General features: G+C 37.1%; 1 protein-coding gene across 1 annotated transcript in view; it reads right to left on the bottom strand.

Annotated features, from left to right (window-relative positions):
- Positions 1-1,021: 1,021 nt before the first annotated feature.
- Positions 1,022-17,600, bottom strand: part of xkr6b (XK, Kell blood group complex subunit-related family, member 6b) — a 55,283-nt gene continuing 38,704 nt past the window's right edge. The window contains exons 2-3 of the mRNA XM_016481149.1: positions 3,977-4,173; positions 1,022-2,912 (exon numbers count right to left, since the gene is read on the bottom strand). Of these exons, the coding sequence (XP_016336635.1) occupies positions 1,939-2,912; positions 3,977-4,173 (1,171 nt within the window). The 3' untranslated portion in view covers positions 1,022-1,938. The remainder of the gene's footprint in view (positions 2,913-3,976; positions 4,174-17,600) is intronic.

The following is a 17,600-nucleotide window of genomic DNA, read 5'->3' as shown; positions in this document are numbered from 1 at the left end:
TATGTGCAACCTTGGCATGCATTCGATGGTGGTGTATAAACTTAGCTAATTTCAGGCAAAAGCAACACCTTTTTCTCCAATCACTTCAAAGTACATTTTCAAAAAAATATTGCACAATTCAAATAAAGAACCTTTTTCTTTTATCAAAAATGAGTATAGTACATTTTGAATGCGAATGGTATACCATTTACACATGTAAATGTGTCAAGGTTCTTCACCTTTTGAGAAACCATTAGCCTTTTTTCTGAAGAAAAGGTTTAAGTGGAGAGAAAAATGCAATTTTGTGCAGGGAATGATGGAGGAGTACTAAAGGTTAGAGTTGAGCACCACACACAGCAAATATTTCTGTTCATTATTACAATGTAAAAATGGTAACAAGCAATTGTTACTTTAAAGATCAGTTTTCTAACCCATGATTTAACCCTCAAAAATAACTTTGATGTAACCTATTTCATTAAGGTTTGTTTAGTCATATTACTTAATATTTTTCCTTGAATAAAACCCAATTAATTTACATGTTAATTCACCTAAAGCACATTTTGTAAATTATATGACAAAATATGTTTAACAGATTAGTTTATTTTTATGTGTGTGCGTGTGTGTGTGTGTGTGTGTGTGTGTGTGTTTATTTATGGAATGACTTATTTAAGGAAATATGTCCTATTTATTCTTTCTAGCTTTCATCAGTTGCACTCACATGTAATATAAGTGAATTAAAAAATATATCAGTGGGCCATTTATAAAAAATAATAATAATCATATGCACTACCGTTTAAAAGTTTTGGGTATATATTAGACGTTAGTAATATAGCAGTCATTACTCCAGTTTTCAGCAATTTCTTCAGAAATCATTCTAATATGATGAATTTGGTGCTCAAGAAACATTTCTTATTATTAATATTGAAAGCAGTCATGCTGCTTAATATTTTTGTGGAAACCGTGATACATTATTTAGGATTCTTTGATGAATAAAAGGTTCAAAGAACAGCATTTATTTGAGAAAGAAAAGTAATTACATTATCCTTTAAACAGAATAGAAAAGTTGTACTGTTTACTGTCACTTTTGATCAATTTAATGCATCCTTACTAAGCCCAAACTTTTGAACGGTAGTGTATATAAGAAAATATGTCCCATTTATTTAGACATAGCAGTCATAAAGTGCACCCTCACATACTACAGATGGGTTAAAAAAATAGTGGGCCATATGTAAAAAATTCAAATATTCAATGTCCTCAGATTACAGAGCTGAAGATATCACATCACTAGTGAGATTCAGTAGGAAAAGACATGTTAAGATAAATATTAAGGCCCTTGATGATCAAAATAGTGGTGGCAGTATAATATGGTAGGCCGTCACCAAAATTTAACACCAATTTTTTACATGACATCATTGCATTTTATTTGAAAAATGATTGTACCTTTTTGGTGCACTTTCCCAACAATTTCAAGCCTCTTCTCCCTTTATCAAAGGAGAAAAGGAGTGGGGCATCGTGTGCTTTTTTTGACAATCGAATGTGCTTTTTAGTGTCTAGCTAATATTGACTCATTTGCCATCTTTAAGAACAGTTGTCACCACAACTGTCTGGGAAAAATGTAGGCACAAAATGGTAAAAGCAAATTCAGAATGAGGATGCTAAAGACTATGTTCCTCCATCATTCCCATCATGCACATTTTAGAGGCGACAGGGCCACAAACACCATCAAACATACACATTAGTCGAACATTCACGCCATAGTAACCCAAACTAGGGAATGTTGTATTTCGGACTAACTCTAACTCTACACTCTGTTAGTCAAAATATATGTTGAATATTCTCTGTTTAGACTCTTTTAGATGCACTCTTATAGCTTCAGAGCACAACTAAATAAAAAAGCACCAGGGGAAGTGGAGAACCAGAGAGGGCATGATAGTAGAGATAGAGCGGCATCGCACACCTTCACAGGGAGGACTCGTACTGGAGCAGCTCGTAGAGGAGGGGTCCATCCCTGTACCTGATGCCCACCGCATTGGGGCTGATGTACTGGAGGATGTTTATGGTCCGCCGCAAACGTCGGTCCACAAAGTGAGCATCCCAGGCTGGGTAGCGCTTCCTGGGCATGTCGATCTTGATGAGGGGCCCCTCGGGGGGGATGGGCCTACCCGCCGCATCGGTGGGCTCTGTGGATCTCACCTGGAACACCGGCAGACAAGTGTCTGTGGCGACCTCCTCCGGCTCGCTGTAGTCCCTTGAAGCCATCCCCCTGGTCGGGGTGGCTTGGGAGCCCCGAGGCCCTGGAGTGGGAGCCATGGGCTCAGCCTCGGGTGGCAAGGGGAGGCCCCAGAGCAGCTCAGCACAGCAGGAACTGGCCAGCACCCTCAGCCGGGGCCCCATGGGATGCAGGACGCTGTAGTAGAGGACCATGCAGGCCACTCCGGAGGCAAAGCACAGGAAGACGCCGCAGAGGGCGGATGCAGCGTAGGAGTCGGTAGTGACCGGGTCTCTGTAGGTGTACCACAGAGCAGTAAGGATGGTATTTTCCACCAGCACCAGCAAATAATAAACCACCATGCGGAATCGGGTCCTTCCCTCCTTGACGTTAAACCAGCAGAAGACATAGACCACGCCTACCACCATGTTGAATAGCACCTCCTCCCACTTGGACATACAGAAGTCGGTTCCTCCGTGGATTACCCAGAAGGCCATGACACACCAGTGCAGCACCACAAAAATGCCAAAGTAGATGTGGAAAACTGAGGCAAAGAGGGCGAAAGATAGCGCCCGAGAAGAAATTGTGAAGAAACGCCACAGAAGATGCACCAGCGCTCCCCGGTAGCTCATGCTCTTTTGGTCGTCGCGGGAATCACGCAGAAGCTTGTGGTACGAGGCCAGAACCCAGGAAAGAGAGAGGAGAGACGCGACCGCCGACACACCTGGACAACAGAGAGACATACAATGTTGTTGCTTTTTTATAGTTGGAATTAATATGAATATCTTTACAAAAATAATTGTAATGTTATTGTAATGTGAGTAAATCATAGGGTAATTTAAATTTTTAGGTGAACTATCCCTTTAAGTCTTTTTACATGATAAATGGACAAGTATCAGGACCACAGTAATGAAAAGCACGCTAACACATACAAACAGCATCAATCATTGTCTTATCATTTCTACAACACCTGCCTACCATTTGTTGGAGCCATTTTCCAAAACACACCTCTTTCTTGTTCTATATATCTTTTTTCTAAGACGTTTACCATTCATCCTGCTGAGCTCAGACTTCATGTTCATAAAGGCATCTGCACTGCTGGCAGTGCTGTCACCTCAAACGTAAGAAGTGGTCTTACGGCTCAGATTATCTGCTGCACAGCAGAAAAAACATGCTCCCCACAAACACAGTTGATCATTCAAAAAGTCTCAGACAGGGAGGGCATTATACTCAGATTCATCCACAACTCAGCCTTTTTTTCCAGATGCACAGTATAGATTTTCCATGATGTGTCCGGTTTTCTGAAAGATTAAGATAGTTGTTTGACGTGTTGATAAATTAATACAACACAAAGCTGTGAGATCCAGTTGGGCATATACTATTGTCACTTGAAAAGCTAACAGCAAATTTTGGCCATGCATCATGTTGTTACAGAGCCTTGAGTTGCACTCATAAAAAATTAAAGGTACATTTCCAGTAGCATTTCTAATCAGGAAATGTTGCTAGAGCATGCAATGCATGTGACAAATCAACAACAGTCAATTTGAAACAACTCTCACTGAAATTATTAACCTATAATTGCATTATGCTAGACCACAATCACAAAATGTGAAATCATGAGTAAATATATCTTCTGAAAGGTATAAATTGTGTCACATTCTTCTTGCCAAGGTTTCAGAGTTATCCCAGTGAAATTTACACATCCAAAAACATTCATCATTGACACACATAAGCAGTACTGTTCGAAATGTCAGTGGTCTCAGTACAGAGCCTAGAGGCACTCCTTACACTGCAGCGTTTCTGCCCGGTTCTTCTGGATCATGATGCAGAGCTGGAGAACCAGCTGTGGAGCACTTTCCAGAAATGTCTCCAATAGACGGAGCATGTTGACATCGGCATACTCGTACATCATGGCCCAGTAGAAGCGTCGCTGGTTCTCCTTTTGTCTGCGGCTCTGGATTCCAAGATACATTGCTCTGATGTACCTGCAGAGGTGCAGACGCAGAAGAGAAGGAAAGGAGATATAGTATAAAGCTGGAATATACAGAGAAGGAATTATACAGATTACATTTCAGATAAAGAAAATGACAGTAAACAAAAAAGGGAAACAGAGAAACAGAAAACAAGGGTAGGGATCAGTTAACCAGATTGATATCACATATCCATTATGGATATACATCCTCTGTGAGATTATGACCTTGTGGGATATTTGTATTCTTCAAACCAGTGTTGTGTTGGGAAGGAACTTTACATTTTTTAAAAGTGTGACAGCAGCTCAGCTGTTCTCCTAGTAGTGTAGCTTTTCTTGTAACAATCTACTACACTAATGGTGTAGTGTGAAAATGCACTTCGCTGTTTTTGTCACATTTTTGCACACGGTTTTGTGACTGAGATAGCTAAGGCTAACCACAACTACTATCGAACACAATCTGACACACGCTGCTAGAATGTCTCGCTCTTTTTTTCCATAACTTCACTTGTCTGTGTTTGAGCCAGACCAGAGTATGTGTATTATCGGTGGGCATTTTTCAATGATTCATTCTACAGGTTACATCATTACTAGTATGTGGCAACAAGTGCTTGTCATTATTAGTGAGTCATTTGAATTATTAACTCAATCGATTCACTCAGCAACACTGATTTTTTTAAAAACTAAACAGGCAACTGTAACTGAATTATTCCTCATCTGTATCATTCACTTCACTGATTCATTCAACAACACTGATTCCTTAAGAAACAAAACAAAAGAAAGGCTCAAAAAAGCTGAAAAATGCCATGTCTGCAGGCAGCATACAGAGGTAGGAAGGCAACAAGAATCTGAATCCAATGATCATCTCACATCCTTTCTACTAAGATTTTCTATTCCATGACAACTGAGTGAATAAAGTTAAATGCATTGTAAAAGTGTGTTTGGTGGTCAGTTTGTGTGTAAATGTATGTTTTTGGCCAACTTTTTCCTTTTTCGTAATTTAAGGGAGAAATTAGTATAGTAGTAATTACAAATTACATATACACTTATTCACATTTATTACCAAAGCTCTCTCTATTTTGTTGTAGATCATAAAACCGTTATGCTCAGAAGTCTGAAATCTGTCATGCGCAATGTCTGCCAGCAAAGTCATTGCCTGATAGGGCAATGAGGTAACAAGTCAGCTGCCTGAGCTTTCAGGCACAGTCACTGTCTTTGTTAGTGAGTCATTTGAAACAGTCACTCAACCGATTCATTTAACAACACTGCTTCATTCTGGAACAAAATACCACTACTGTGTGTTGCTCAGAGACACGATTCTGCTGTGACTTCATTTGAAACTATTTCCACTGGTGGAGCAAAAAAAAAAAAAAAGTATTCTACATAAATATTCTTTTTGCTCCCAAACATCCAACATTAAATAACATGTTCATTAGGATTTATTCTATGTTGTTTTGTTGTGCAATCAGTAGTGCGTGATAACTGGAAGTGGATGGTTATTCCAGCAAACATACAGACTGCTAATCTTGTCCTATCTCTTCTCATATTGTGTTAAAGACACCACTATATACCACTGGGGACAGTGGCTGGCAGGCGCCTGTCTAGGCAGGGATGGAGACAGGGCGCGACTGTCAGGGATTGATTATCTGTGATCTTGAGCTTGGATGATCTTCTAGAGCTCAACACCATGGAGTCACACTATATTTATTGGAAGGCACACATTTCTCTCTCATTTCTTACCTAAAGCTCAATTATGATGCTTTCATGAGAGAAGCTGAGATACTTTAAGAACTTAGGAGCTGAGAGGAGAAAATTACATTCAGCCATAATAACAGGACTGAGACTTTGAGGCCAACAGGAGGTAAATGGGACTCATAAGCCCAGTATCCGAAAAAAAAAAAATGAAACTGCCTCCTAAAAAAAGTGTAATGATATGACTACACCACTAGAGGGTTCACTTTACTGTTATGTAAAACAGGCTGTAAAACACAATCTGTAAAATCCGCAGACATTCAGTTACTTAAAGGTGCTTCAAGCATTTTTTCTCAATACTACACATAAAATGTCCCTACCACCTTACAGATATCATTAAATAGCTGTCCTGAGAAAACACACTTGTCTTTGTGATAGTCTACACATACCAAATAAATACATAAATACATTTATATGCTATATATTTGTATATGTAGTTAATTATTCAGATGAATGTAACATAATAATGTCATACTATTGTTTGTTGATCTGCTTATAGTAATTTTATCCTTGTTTTTCAATTATATATTTATATATTTTGTATTCTAAATTGTTGCGTGGACTCCAAAACAAATAGAAACCACTTTGTGGAAGATAATGGGCATCTGAATAAAGAACAAATATAACAAATAAAATAATAAATTGTGAGATACAGTCAAAGTTATAACATAAAGCTGCAATTGAGGGATATAAAGCTGCAGTTATAAGAAATAACACACTCTTATGCCAATTCATAACTAATTCATAACTATTTTACATTTGGTGGGGACTTGTTATAAATTCATACAATGAGTACATATTCAAACAAATTCATTCAAAATTACCAACTAATAAAATAGTTACATTTTCCCATAAGATTGAGTTGGAAATAAAGCTGCATTTACAAGAAGTAAATTCAAAATTGTAAAAAAAAAAAAGTTAAAATTGTGAGATGTAGCAATTAAAAAAAAAAATTAATAAATAAAGCCAACCTTTGTATTTTTTCATTCTGAGGTTGCAACAACTTCTTTACAAAACACATCATCTAATCAATCTTGTTTGAAAATATAAGCATTAAGAAATCAATCATGGGTCCAAATGACATGCATTTTTGTGCACTTCAAATCTTTGTTACAGAGAAAGCAGTGTAACACACAGTACAGTGAAAGGACTGATGGGAAACACACACATTTATGCACAAACTTCAAAGTTAGTCACAGATGCTGTCCCACCTCCTTGGCTCCAGTCCATAACAATGTTGACGAGCATAATCTCCTGCCATCTCAGCTCTATGTTTCTTTCATGTCTGCTTTTGCCATTCTGTTCACCCAATATGTTCTTCATGGTTTACTCATCCACACCGTCTGTAAGTGCACCCCGTCTCCCTCCTCTTCACCTCATTCTGGACCACCGAGCTGTGAAAGCTGCGTACATTACACTGAAATCTACAAAATCTAATTTTTACTGTTTCAGGTATGGATTTTGAATGTAAAAACTCAGCAGCAGGTCCTAAATCAGCATGAAAGGGGCAGCTGCTGCTTGAAGTTGCTGTGACTTCACTTCTCTGGCTGCCATAACTGTGCCATCTGCTTGGAGCTACTTATACACTGAGAGCAGCTCACCCGCTCTGTTTACACACCAACTACTGAACACTGCTACATCTGCTCTCGCGTTTAATGTACACATTAAGTACAGAACATGGCTACAGCTGCTCTACAGTCACACACACACACAATAGTTTCACAGATGCTGTCTGCTCCTTAAAACCTAAATTGGTGTGAAACTCATTTTCATGTTCACCCCCTTACAAAAGTAGTATTGTAGTTACACCATGACAAGTGTTGGTTTCAGGTATTTCATATATTGAAAGTCAACATGAACTAGCAACAACAGCTATTTACCCTATAGCTAGTGAGCAATATAAACTAGCCAGTATATCTATTTGAGTTTTGGTGAACATTATAAACTAGCTACAAGAGCCGACTCATCCCTTTCGAAAAATAACCATGGTTTTACTACAAAAAAAACATGTTACTATGGTAGCCACAAATGAACCAAGGCTTTGCTAAACTAACCATAGTTTAACCATGGTATTTGTAGTAAAACTGTGGTTATACAGATTACAATCAATACGCCACAAAAAAAACAGTTACTGCATTTTTACTACAATAAAACCATGGTTAAATTTCGTAACCCTGTTGAAAAAACCAGCATATGCTGGGTTTTTTTAACAGGGAAGGGATGGTAAACATTAGAAACTAGGCTTATAGTTATCTAATTGGAAACATTATAAACTAGCCTGAATATCTATTTGACTATTGGTGAACATTATAAACTAGCTACAATAGCCGGCTCATCCCTTACAAATATTAACCACGGTTTTACTACAAATAAAACCAAAAAACCATGGTTACTAGTTAAACTGTGGTAACCACAAACTAACCATGGTTTTGCTACACTAACCATTGTATTTGTAGTAAAACTATGGTTATACAGATGGTAATTAATATGCCAAAATATGATGGTTACTTCACTTTTACTACAATAAAACCATGGCTAATTTTTGTAAGGGATGGCAAACATTAGGAACTTATAGCTATTTGGCTAAACATTGTAAACTAGCCTTAGCTATTGGGCTATTAGTGAGCATTGTAAACTAGCCACAATAGCTATTTGGCTAATCATAAACATTATTAACTAGCTTTAGATATTTTGATATTTTTTAACATTATAAACTAGCCACAGTCTCTATTTAGCTAATGATAAACATTATGTAGTAGCCTAAATAGCAATTAGTTCATTTTCATTTTTTTGTTCAAATTCATTTTGGTGACATGTTCTTAAAGTTATATTGTATACATCTAATCAAAAATGAAACTATTCTGAAGAAAAACAGGAATACATATTGAAAAAAGTAAAAAGAACAATTTAGATTATTTTTTTCTTTGACTTTAACATCCTGTCGAGACTGTCCATCAGTTTTTCTCTAATGGCCTAGTTGTCTTATGAGGACTGTATACTGTAACTATTTCTTGCACATTTGCAGGTTCTTCAGAAAATGACAGCTTGTCTCAATGACTCTTGGGAATCGCATGCTTTTTTGAAGCAAGCGTGCCTTTAGAATCGTTCACCGGAATGTGTTTTGAATGGAGCGTAATCTCTCTCTGCTGCTCGCTGCTCTCATGAAGCTAATTACAACTATAATCATCTTTGCATTCGTTGCAAAGCTTAATGGCTTCAACAGGAGCCGGTAATTATGTAAAAGTAGGAGTAACGTTTGGTGGCAAACATCACTAACAACAGCAACAAAAAGACATTCTTGTGCACAAAGCACATAATGTTTCTTTGTGAAAGGTAATTCTTCGAAACAGCTTGTGCTGCAACACATCTCAGCACAAAATGTTACAAGTTTTTTCTCTCTGTATTATTTAACATTATCTGAGGATTTTATGCTTCTAAATCCCCTCAAGCTATGTCCACACAGTCAGTGTTTGTATAACAAACTGACGTTATGATGAAACTGAAGACCCACGTACAGTGTTATTGAGAATGTGAAAGTAGTAAATAAAAACCATAAAAAAGCAGAACTCGACTAGATTTGACCAAGGACTCTAAACATAAATGTAAAGACTCCCAAAACTCAGTCAGGAAAGAACAAAATGTACACTTAATAAACAAAGGCAATGTGAGGGCTATATAAATATACTGTTGGGGTATTAAATACTGAATAAGAAGACTAAATGAACAGCAACAAATGACTAAACAAGATAACCAACAACAATCTGACTAAACAAGACTGACCAACAACCAACCAGATAATCCAACAGCCACCACTGACTAAACAAGACTGACCAACAACCAACCAGATAATCCAACAGCCACCACTGACTAAACAAGACTGACCAACAACAACTAATGACTAGACAAGAATAACAAACAACAATCTATGACTAAACAAGACTGATAAACAACAGCCAATCACTAAACAAAAATAACCAACAACAATCCATAAATAAAAAAGAATGACTGATAACAACAACCAAAACAAAATACTATAATTAAACAAGACTGACTGACAATAACCAATGACTTTATAAGACTAAATACAATTAATCTGTGATTAAACAAGGCTGACCAACAACAATATGTATGATTAAACAAGATTGACCAACAACAATCAATAAGTAAAAAAAGACTAACCAACAACGACCAACGACTAAACAAGACTGACCTATGATTACACAAAACTGACCGGTAACAACCAATGCCTATACAAGACTAACCAACATCAACTCATCACTGAAAAAGACTGACCAACAACCACCAATGACTAAACAAGACTAACCAACAAACATCTATGATTAAACAAGACTCATCAACAACAACCAATGAGTAAACAAGACTAGCCATTGACCAATGACTACACAAGACTGATCAACAATTTAGGACTAAACAAGACTAACCAACAATATCTAACGACTAAACATCCAAAAACTAAACAAAACTGACCAAGAGCAACCAGTTATGGGTGTCTAAAGATGAGCATTCAATAAAAACAAGATCTTGCAAGACACAGTAAAACAGCAAAAAAATAAAAAATAAATAAAGTACATAACTTAATGTTCAGAAATTAATCTTAAATACTTGCAAACATGATCTACAGATAAAGGTTGTCTACACATGAGAGAGATTGCTTGCAGTTCTCTGATGACAGATGATGTGTATTTGTGAAAAGCTGTCAATTTATTGAAAAGAGCTTCACTCTGCTGTCATTGTATGTTTGAATGCATCATGCACAGAGCCCATTTACCACTTCACTGCATGAATCAGATTTCTGGGGACAAGTGGCAAAACTGCACATGCATCGGAAAAATGCAAAGTGAGCAGGACGTTTCACCAGAGTTTCACCTGTCACAATGCAAACAGGATGAACGGTGTAACTTGCCGAGTTTTTCCTCAACAAGGAGAGGATCTCAAACCGTGCAGCTAGTGTTTCAGCTCCATTTCACCGCTCAATCATTCAGTCAGCTGACTGAAAGTGAGGCAAAATGTTTCAGGGAAGGAGCTTGTCCGCAGTAAAGAAAAATCACAAATGAGATCTCAATTGTTTCTACACTTATTAGATAACATCATGAGCAAAGGAGACTTTTCTCCTGATTCTCTGATCTACTGATAAAAAGACTTAGAAATCTCATGTGTCCCCTTTAGAAACCATAATATATGACATAAAGTTGTGTGAATAAAAGTAACACTTTACAATAAGGTTACATTTGTTAACATTAGTTAACATTGTTAATAGCGAACAATAAATACTTGTAAAGCATTAATTAATCTTAGTGTTAATTTTAACATTTACTAATATATTAAAATCAAAAGCTTAATATTATTTAATGGAGCTGAGCTAACACGAACTAACAATAAACAGTTGTATTTTTATTTTTATTAACTAACGTTCACAAAGATTATTTATAATGTAACATGTATTGCTAATTATTAGTTAATGTTAGTTAATGCAACAAACAGTACCTTATCGTAAAGTGTTACACAATCTATCATAAATCTTGGGCAATCCTTAGAAGGTTTTTTATGTTGGTTTTGTGTGTGTGCATGTGTGTTTGTATTAGAGAAAATGTAAAGAAATGTAAAATTTAAATTTAACTCTGATATTGTCATGTGGTATAATAATAAAACAATATATATATATATATATATATTGTGTGTGTGTGTGTATATATATATATATATATATATATATATACATACATACATTTTCGTCAATGAACATAACGTCATTAATGAACATCATTATTATTTAAAAGTTCTTAAATATCATGATTATTCATTCATAAATATGTGGCGTAAAGAGGCGTATTCAAGCCACTGTAGGTATGAACAGCATATTTAATGTACTTAAAGGAACAGTTCACCTGAAAAATGAAAACTTGTGAAATGTACTCCACCTCAGGCCATCCAAGATATTGAGTTGTTTCTTCTTAGGAACAGATTTGGAGAAATGTAGCATTACATCACTTGTTCACTAATGGATCCTCTGCAGTGAATGGATGCCGTCAGAATGAAACAGCTGATCAAAATATCCACAAGAAATAATAATAATCCACAAGAAATCGACCGCAGTCCACCAATTAATGTTTTGTAAATATGAGTCTATCCATAATATTGCTTTCTCCAGTGAAAATTTTGTCTCGTCTGAATCAGGAGAGAAATATGCACAGGTCAAGCTCGCATATATATATATATATATACTGTATATATATACACCTTGCTACGTGTACTGCGTTAAGCTGACCGAGACTTGTCATTTGCACTTATATATTGTTGCTCTTTTGTTAGTTTTGACTGGTTTTATTGTCCTAATTTGTAAGTCGCTTTGGAAAAAAGCATCTGCTAAATGACTAAATGTAATGTCAAGCATTTACAAGTGAAAACAGCCCAAAACAGTTCTGAACAAAAATGTTTGTGTGAAAGGACAACAGGTGACGAACAGGACAGGACATTAATTGATGGACTGGAGTCGTGTGGATTACTTGTGGATTATTGTGATGTTTTTATCAGCTGTTTGGACTCTCATTCTGACGGCACCCATTCACTGCAGAGGATCCATTGGTGACCGAGTGATGTAATATTAAATTGATCTGAATCTGTTGCGATGAAGAAATAAACGTTTCTACATCTTGGATGGCCTGAGGTTTCATTTTGGGTGATTTATTCCTTTAAATGAACACAAAACACCAGTGTGTCACATCATGACACACAAAAGTTTGCAATCACGTCAGATTTCAATAAAAACACAAAATAAAGAGAAATGTCTAAAGACAAAATTGACACACAAAAGAAACATAACTCCATTAAGCCTCCTAAGCTTATAAAAGAGCAACCTCTGAGCAATAAAACGTTCCTCTGGGGGTGAAAAATGTGAGATGGTGTGTCAAAGCTGGGAAGGTCAACTCCGATTTTCCATCAGAGGATTGTCTGATTCAGGTGGGGCTGAAAAGGGTTTGCCCTTAACATGCAGAATTTATCTCACATTATTGTATGATATGTAGCCCACTCATGTAAGACAGGGCTGCTCTTCTCATGCCTGAACACAGCTTGAGCGATACCAGCAGAACCCAGGAATGAGAGCAAATGTTGACTGTTTCAGCCAGTATGTGCATAAGATCCATTATTCAGACCTATGACTTCTGATCTTGAGAGGTGTCAGTTGCTCCGCACAGAGCAGGAGAAGAGAGGTAGAGGAGGAGGAGAGAGAAAAAAGGCAAGTGAAGGGGCAGGGTGAGAGGAGACGTGAATTGGGTGAGGGGAGGGAGGCTATGGATCAATAGCTCAAGCTTTTCTAGAGCTGCATCATCACCAGAGCTAACATCTGGCATTCACTGACATTTTCTGTTAGCCTGGTAAATGTCAGGGGTGCTAACAAACAAACCCACCAGTATGCTCCTTGACCCCCCCACACTCACATGCCCCTCAAATGTTGCAGCAGTGTGAACACATGAAACCCCACTTGTGTGCTGTTGGCCTGCGCTCTGTATCCTGATTCCTGACTTGAATGGGAGGAGCAAATAAAGAGTTCACAGGCAGCCATGTAAGCATCCTTCCCTGCAATTTAGCGCTTCTAATGACAGCATGAGAGTTTTGGGGCTTTTAGTTCATGTGTGTTAGCTTTGAGCTCATTTATATGCTAATATTTTGCAACGCGGAAGTGAGATATTTTCTTTGAATGTGCAAGACTTCCAATTCATTAGCCACTGTAGATAAATAACTACAGTATAAGAATAACAAAGTGCAGTAAATACAATCCACTGTGTTTATGATTATGATAAGGAATTAAAATAATTTGATAACAAGTCTGTTACTTTGTGATATCAAGCAGCATAACACTGTTTTTGTACATCTAAACTATCTGACACTGTAAGCCTCACACATTCAAGTTACAAATAGCAGCACCCATTTACTTAAAATAAGGTGGATACAGTACACAAGTTCAGAGATAACACAAAATTAAAACTGCACTATTTTTAAGGATATAAATAAACAAAATTTTATTACTGAGTGAGTACCAACAGTCTTATGACAAGTCATACCTCTTTAAAGTTTTGGTGAATTTTGGCAAATAATTAATTTTGACACTGAGTGAATTCCCAAATTTGACGAATTTACCTTTTAGAAAATACACACATTTAAAGGTGCTGTATGTAATAATAGCTGCGTTTCCATTACCCTTCAAATTGCGCAAATTGAAACTGCGAATTGAAAATTTGCCCAATGGAAATACATAAATTTAGCAAAAACTCCCATGCATTTTTCAGTCAATTCAAAAAAAGAATATTTTGCAAAACTGCAAGGAAACAGTTTTTTTGCATTTACAGGTTACCTAGCGTACGAAACCGCTACTGGAGCTGATCACGACCACTCTAGTCAATGCAATGCTTGTGTTCATACCAGCTGCGATGCAACATATAGTTCAGTGGCTGTGACATGTTTTAGAAGCGTCCCAGAAGCCGCTCTCCATACTGCTTCGCTAAAGATACACGCCTTTGTCTCCTTCAGTTAAAAAAATGGCTAGTGCGGTGGCTGTGATATACGCAAACCTACCAATATCCACTACCATGACTTATCGTGAGAGGAAAAAATACATTTTAGATGCATAACATTGGTTAATAGAAACGCCGTCATTTTGCAATAGTTTTTAGCGACATTTATAAAATATCGCAAAAGTTTTGTGCAAATCTGTAATGGAAACGTAGCAATTTGCAGTTGAAATGGATACTGCAGTCCAAATTCAAAATATTGTTTCTCCCGCCTCCTCCTCAGACTCAACACTCACATGCATTTCCAGATTGAGGACACACAACAGGAACGAGCGCAAGTGATAATGGAAGGCGATGGGTCTTATACTGTAATTTGATTTATCCATGTTTTAATATGCCTCTGGTCATTGAGCTTTTTAGATGGATGCTGAGGTCGGGTACAATCTGTGATCTCTGACCCAGTTCACTTGCTCGCTTCCATGGCTGCAGTATACTGTGTTTTCCATCAACTGGCAACCAGGGGTGTTGAATACTATTGGGTAAATTGACAGTGGGCGGAATCACACAGGCCAAAACAAAAACAGACATTCTGACACGGAACGCACATTTCAAAGTTGAATAACTGACTGTAGCACTGCTTTTCAGAGAAACAAATATGTGAACTTGCATGTTTCCTAAATATCAGCAAACATATTATAGTATTATAATGCTTTAGTAGAAGAGTCAAAAAATTACATACAGCACCTTTAAAAAAGTAAAATCCTTCTCTTCTGGGGGAATGAACCAAATATATATAAATATATATATATGTCTTAATATATATATGTCTTAATATTTCTTGCACTATTGTGCAATAAAATGCTCTCTGGAATGAGAACATCCCCTCATTCGAATATCATCTACTTTTGACTTGCAATAGCAAGTAGAACATCATTCACAACTGTGATGTGAACAAAATGTGTTTTTTTTTTATAAAAAGGTCCCTCTGATATGTCCCACCCCAACTTTCTGTTTCAATAAGAAATACTTAAACTCAGTAAAGAAAGCTGCACTTGTCAAGTGGTATATTTGAGCACCTAAACCTTAACTTTCACTCATACAGAAAACCTCATTCGATTACAGTCTTTTCCTCACAATTTCCACAATCTCAGCATGTGCTACACTTGAAGACCCTCACGTTGAGATATTTTAGACCTTTTGTCTGAAACCTGGCTCCCCTTGAATTATCGGGCCTGAGATCATTGCATTCGCTCACGCCTCGTTAGCTAGCCTGCACTTGGCCTGAACCGTTCTAGGTCACGTCCGAGTGCTCTGTGGGTCTGCCCATCTGCACTGCAGACACAGACCATTTCCTGATGCGCACGCGCCAGTGCTAACGACTAATGGTTCAGTGGGGCATGTGGTGCATCAGGTCACGCTTAATTAACTAGTGCTTGAAGAACACACCTTGTTTTGATAGAAAGAAAGCGTTTTCAAGAGATGTAGGGTTGTTCCCACCAGCAATTTTGATGAGCTTCCATTCAGCTAAACTGTCAATACTCTACCCATCTAGTTCAAATGTCCCAGTTTGATGTGCAGAGACAACTACACTTAGTGTACTAACCATATCCAAAAGTGGACATCTTTCTTTTCTTTCTTTTGCCATGAACATTTCCACCAGTGTCATTTCCACCACCATATTCCAAATGCTTTGTTTATATACAGTCACCCAAAAATGAAAAACGTGTAATTTACTAACCTTCATGTTGTTTTAAACCTCTTATGCAGACATAAAAAGATATTTTGAAGAACACTGGGGTTTAAACAACATTGTAAATCACTGACTTGCATTATCATTACATATATATACATACTCACTCAATAATTTGACAAAATTACAGCTTAGCTGGAAATGATGCACAATAAAATATTCCGATATTCTGATATGAAAATAAGTGATATTTACATTTATCTCTCTGAGATTTACATAAGTGATATTCATATTGATTTCTCGTAATGTCACGGAAACACCTGCCTCACCAGCCGAATCAGCCTCCTACACTCACTCACAATCACCTGATTACTGATCACGGACACCTGCACCCACTTACCACACCAGTCAAATACACACTCACCTCAGTCACTCGTCGGCTGGTCTCAAGGTTACAAGCTTCTCTGAATGGGTTCCTTGCCTCCCGATCTGCCTGTCAAGCCTCGGATTCCTCAGTTCTCGGCCGGAGGACCAAAGTGCTGACCCCAGATAAGACTGTGTTCTATGCTTCCATTAATCCCTACGTTTGACTCTTTTCTGTTGGAAGCTACTCCTAAGTTCCTTTTAATAAACTCTCTGACTTACATTAACCTGTCTGTTTGCCTCTTTGTCCCGGATGTGACACTTATATTTAAGCGTTATTTACATTTGATTTTTATCACACATGTCTGAGTCTGGGACAAGAGTATAAAACTATTCAATCTATACATAAAAGGCATGGCAAAAAGCTTCCCGTACATAACCATATTTTAACATGTCTTTCATATAACAAAAAGAAAAGATGTTTCAATAGTTTCAATAAAAATTAATCTTTAGAACAGCAGTGCTTAACCACACTTCTAGGAGGAAGTCTTAAAATTATTTAAATGTAGTTATTAACATAACTCATCCTAATAAAAATACTTAAAAACACTAAAATAAAAATGTACCACATTAAACTGACATCATATTTCTAGTTTATTTTTATTACAACATAAGCTGAGGTACTTTGATAGGAGCGCCTTTGATTATTGTCTTGGGGTCAAAAAACTAAAAACCACTGCCCTAAAATAAATACAAGTACCTGAAATGTTATATTTCATTGTAGTAGATGTTTTTCCAGTGACCATTTTTTGGAGGGCTCTTAATAAATGCATAAAATAGGCTTGCATTTTTCCTTTTCACATCACAAGACACTCACTAGTAAAGGTATTATAGGCCTCTTGGAAATGACACATTTCATGCCTTTCATGTATTAACAAAAGCACTGTCGGCACTTTTGAATATGACTGTATGCTAAAATGGCCTCCATGTTGGGTGTTTTGCATATTTTTGAAGTACATACAGCTAATTAGTTGGAGAGATGTGTGTGTGTGTGTGTGTGTGTGTGTGTGTGTGTGTGTGTGTGTGTGTGTGAAAGAGAGAGAGAGAGAG

This window comes from Sinocyclocheilus anshuiensis, unplaced genomic scaffold (genome assembly GCF_001515605.1).
Source record: "Sinocyclocheilus anshuiensis isolate Anshui unplaced genomic scaffold, SAMN03320099.WGS_v1.1 scaffold405, whole genome shotgun sequence".
Classification (NCBI taxonomy): Eukaryota; Metazoa; Chordata; class Actinopteri; order Cypriniformes; family Cyprinidae; genus Sinocyclocheilus; species Sinocyclocheilus anshuiensis.
This window is presented reverse-complemented; position numbering and strand designations above follow the sequence as displayed.